The 3,900-nt window shown below is 53.6% G+C and overlaps 1 protein-coding gene across 2 annotated transcripts; it reads right to left on the reverse strand.

Moving 5' to 3' along the window:
• Nucleotides 1-620: 620 nt before the first annotated feature.
• Nucleotides 621-3,844, reverse strand: LOC124231904 (liprin-alpha-1-like). 2 transcript variants are annotated; one of them, XM_046648914.1, is made up of 3 exons: nucleotides 2,308-3,844; nucleotides 1,148-1,320; nucleotides 621-754 (listed from the first exon to the last, which is right to left on the reverse strand). In XM_046648914.1, exons 1-3 carry the CDS (start codon nucleotides 2,340-2,342, stop codon nucleotides 657-659), a joined length of 306 nt encoding a protein of 101 aa, XP_046504870.1. In that variant the 5' UTR covers nucleotides 2,343-3,844; the 3' UTR covers nucleotides 621-656. The 2 variants fall into 2 exon arrangements, with proteins under 2 accessions (XP_046504870.1, XP_046504869.1); XM_046648913.1 differs by lacking the exon at nucleotides 2,308-3,844 and having other exon boundaries at nucleotides 1,148-2,299.
• Nucleotides 3,845-3,900: the final 56 nt, after the last annotated feature.

Genomic DNA, 3,900 nt, shown 5'->3' on the forward strand with positions numbered 1-3,900 from the left:
CCTATTTTCAGAGTCAAGACAAATCAGAATCAAAATTTAATAAACAGGCCACAAAATCACGAGTCTACTTAAAATAAAAATACAAAATCTACTGGAGGAGGAAAAAAGGGGCAACACAGTGAATATTTCCTGACAGATCATAGCCCGCACGGCAAACTCTGAATGCTGGTGATCAAGTCGGAGCGGTGGCTGCAATTACACACTCAGTTCTCCCTATTTTAGGATGGCTGGCACTGTTGCCAGTGCTTTACATGTGTTTATGTAGCGACAGATGTGTGTCTAACACTCACAAAGCCGTGTGAGGCGCGTACCGCTGCACTCCCATCTTAGAGGAGGAAACGGGGAGTGCAGCAAGGCTAAGCGGCCCCTCCCCCCAGAGCTGACGCACTGGAGCCGGACTCGGGGCCCCACGCCCGGCAGGGAGCCCTCCTCGTCAGACAGCTCTCCGGGGGACGGGAGCCTCCCCTGAGTCCTCTCCCCCTTCCTGAGCAGAGGCTCTCAGCCCCCCAGGAAGCACCGTCTGTTAAAAGCTTTAGGTTAACCTTTCAGAAGGTAATATATACACACAAATAGATACTACATTTATTAAATAAACATTAGTTAAAAATCAGGCACAACCGAGAAGTGTTCAGTGAGATGGACGAATAATGAAAAGCTTACTTTTTTTGAAGTTTTCGGTTTTTCTCCGCCTGTCCTCCCAGTTTGCTGAGTCCCAAGGCATCCTGAGCTGAGTTTTCGGTCTCTGAAACACCAGCTGTGAGGGCCCAGTGGTTGAAACAGCGAGAGAAATCAACACAGCCGCATTAGGTGAATTCAGAAACAGGTGGAAGAGCACTTGCAGGCAAAGAAAACCTCTAAAGGCTAAGTTTCTGACTAGGCAACCAAGGCACGAGAATGCTCGAGAGACAGTGAGCCCCTTCTGTCTGGGACGCCAGGTTGTTCAGGGCCAAAGAACATCCACCGTGGCTCTCTGGGTCGCATGTGTCCCAGAGAAAACATACGCCTCCTGAGCTTTCACTCCCTGAGAACGCCCAGCGTCTTCGACAGACCGCCCGTGGGAACAACTGGGGGCACACAGTAGGCACACACACGGCAGGCCCCCCGCCTCCATCCTAAGGGTTAAGAATGTTTGCTGGAAGCCACCCACCTTGTCCTAATGACTCCTTGCCAGCATGTCCAGGTCGGCCCTTTTCTTTCTTGCCAAACAGGCGGCCGATGGAGGACTTGATGCCCTTCTTCTTGGGGGCTTTGTGGAGCGAGTCCTGGCTACTATTACTACTGCTGGGGTTGCTCACGGGGCCGTCCTGTGAGCCTGTGGAGCTTTGGGGACAGAAAACGATCTTTAATGAGCGCCCTCGTCCCAACACAACGTTCCATTCACAGGCACTAGAACACTCCACGCTTTTAATACTTGCTCTTCCAACTACACGAGCATTCCAAGTCTCCTCCAGGCATGTCTCCTTCGCAAAATGCATCGCGTGTAGAAACGAAGGCTCCCAGCCATCCCACCACAGAGAACCGTTTCTGAGGAGCTGAGGCTCTGAGCCGGAGCTCTCCTTCTGAGAAGGCTTCCAGTCCGAACCATGGAAGGCAGAGAGCACCATGAGCCCACCTGAGGGCCGCCCCTCGGCTGTGAAGATGCTCTCCCAACCGGAGGCCTGACCCCAGCGCCCCAGCAACCTCCCCAGTGCGACCGTCCCTGCCGCGAAACAAGAGCCACAGGGCCTACTGCAGAGGTGGCGAGGATGGACACCTGCACCCGCCACCGAGGGCTGCCAGGGCGGGACAAAAGCACAGCCCATGGTAGTTTGACACAGGAGCACACTAGTCACCCACTGGCTCTCATGGTCCCTGTGGGGAGGCGCTTGGAGCGCTGGGGACGAGGTGGGGCTCTCCACAGCTCAGAGGCAGAGAGCGCATCCCAGCGGCAGGACACGGACGGTCCTGCAGAGCAACGGTCAGAACACGCCACATGCTTAGCAAATGCTCCACAAGAAGAGAAAGTTGTCACAATAGTCAATTTGCAGACTCTGAAGAAATGAAGGCTTTCTAAGATTGCTGCTATCACTGAACTCTCTTTCTAAACTCACGTCGCCCAAACAGACAGCATCTTCTGCTGGGCTCACCTGAGCTCCCAGGGCAGCCCGAGGGCATCATCTAAATCAACTCAACTCAATTAACCGGTGTTTCTTTAAAGTCATCATTCTGACTTTTTTCCCCAAGAAGAGAGCAATGGAGTTCTGAAAGCTGAGCATGGGAAGGCGGTCTGTTTGGAGCCGGGCTAGGGTGGGACGCTGCCCTCCTTACTTCCGTAAGTCCCTGAGGTCCTTGTGGCCGACCATGTGCAGCGCCCCTTTGTGCAGCCTGTCCAGCCGAAGGGACCGCGGGGAGGGCGGGGGCGAGGTTTCACATTTTATTGTCGTCTTGTCGTCTCGTACCTCTTCTAGGGAGGCTGGCAACTGAGGGGTTGAGACCAGTGTAAAATTAGTGAACAACACACTGTGACCAAAAAAACCCCACAACACATAGGCTTTAAATTATAACCATAAACTTATGTGGAAATCCATGAGCTATGCTTTCTGCTGAGTACAACCAGCCTCGTTTTAGCCCAACGCCACGTTAAAGGACCGTCTTACTTATCAGGAGCAGGAGCACAGAGCAGAGCCTGACTCCTGGCCTACGAGCACCAGAACGAGCGCAGAGACCCGGGCAGGACACATGGGCACTCCTCCTCCTGAGCCTCCTCGCAGCCCGAGGGCCCGCCCGCCCTAGGATCCTAGGCCACCATGAGGACAGCCACTGAAGGGCACCGAGATCTGAACCACGCCCAAAACCTCGTCCTCACACAGCACGCACGGCACTCACTGTCCCTGATGAGGAGCTGAAGATGAACGTGTTTATCTCCTGATGCATTCAGAAGAAACACCAGAGAGGGCAGAAACCTCTTGGGTAAACTGTCCAGAACTTTTTGTTTTGGGAGAAAAAGAGAAATAGCTTGTACCATGATCCATTATCATTTTGAGTAGTGATGCACGTTCCTGGACTCTGTAACAAGTGGAAAAGCGAAAAGGGATCTAACTCCTCCATCCCAGACACGCCTGTCTGTCTCATACGTCTCAACGTGCAGGACGGATGCTATAAACTGAGGTCTTTCTACGCGGTTTAAAAGCAATTTGTTCAAGCCGGCTCAAAGCAGTCCTGGCCTTCCACTGGAAGATCCTCTCCTTCAGACTGCCAGTTTTCCCGTGTCGGGGAACGTGAGGACAGGAAGGAGGCGGTGGGGAAAACGTTAACCCCGGCAGGTCTTACTGATCCATGGGGCTCCGTGGTTAAGGCAGGGCTCGAGTTCTCAAAACGTGAGTGGCAGGCGTTTGTACAAACAGCAAGACCTGAGCAGCCAACTTGGGCTTTTTTAATGCGACTGTGTAGAGTATCGCTCCACTGCAGCCCCACAGCGGCTCAGTGACAACCAAGGGGCTTAGTGCAAAACGGAGTCGAACTCATTTAAGATAGAACCTTAAGCCGTAGCTGGACAGATTCTGCATGCTCTCCTGATTTCAAATTACAATCTGCAGACAACCAAAGGCTACGACGGCTAGAAACTATCAATACGAAACTGAAACAGGGAGAGATTTCAAACTGAGGTTAAAACAATCACCTATAAAAAACAAAAAAGAACAGGACAGGGAGCAGTCCACGGGACTGAGTTCACTGTCCTCAGCGGAGACAGAGCTCAGGAGGAACGGCCCGCCCCGGCCGGTGGCTGCTCCCATTGTGCCCCCGGGGTGAGGGGCCCTGCCCAGCCTGGGGCCCGCCAGGCTGGGGCCTGCACGCTCTTTCAGAGCTGACTGGAACGAAGCTCCCCGACAGCTGGGGGGTCACGGCGGCGTAGGCCAGGGA

This window comes from Equus quagga, unplaced genomic scaffold, assembly GCF_021613505.1.
Source record: "Equus quagga isolate Etosha38 unplaced genomic scaffold, UCLA_HA_Equagga_1.0 HiC_scaffold_11520_RagTag, whole genome shotgun sequence".
NCBI lineage: Eukaryota > Metazoa > Chordata > Mammalia > Perissodactyla > Equidae > Equus > Equus quagga.

Bases quoted from the DNA above. Each gene is read 5' to 3' on its own strand.
- LOC124231904 (XM_046648913.1), bottom strand. From the start codon at position 1,802: ATGGGCTGTGCTTTTGTCCCGCCCTGGCAGCCCTCGGTGGCGGGTGCA. The intron at 755-1,147 runs GTGGGTGGCTTC...GGGCCCTCACAG, and splicing joins CAAGGAGTCATTAGGACAAG to CTGGTGTTTCAGAGACCGAA.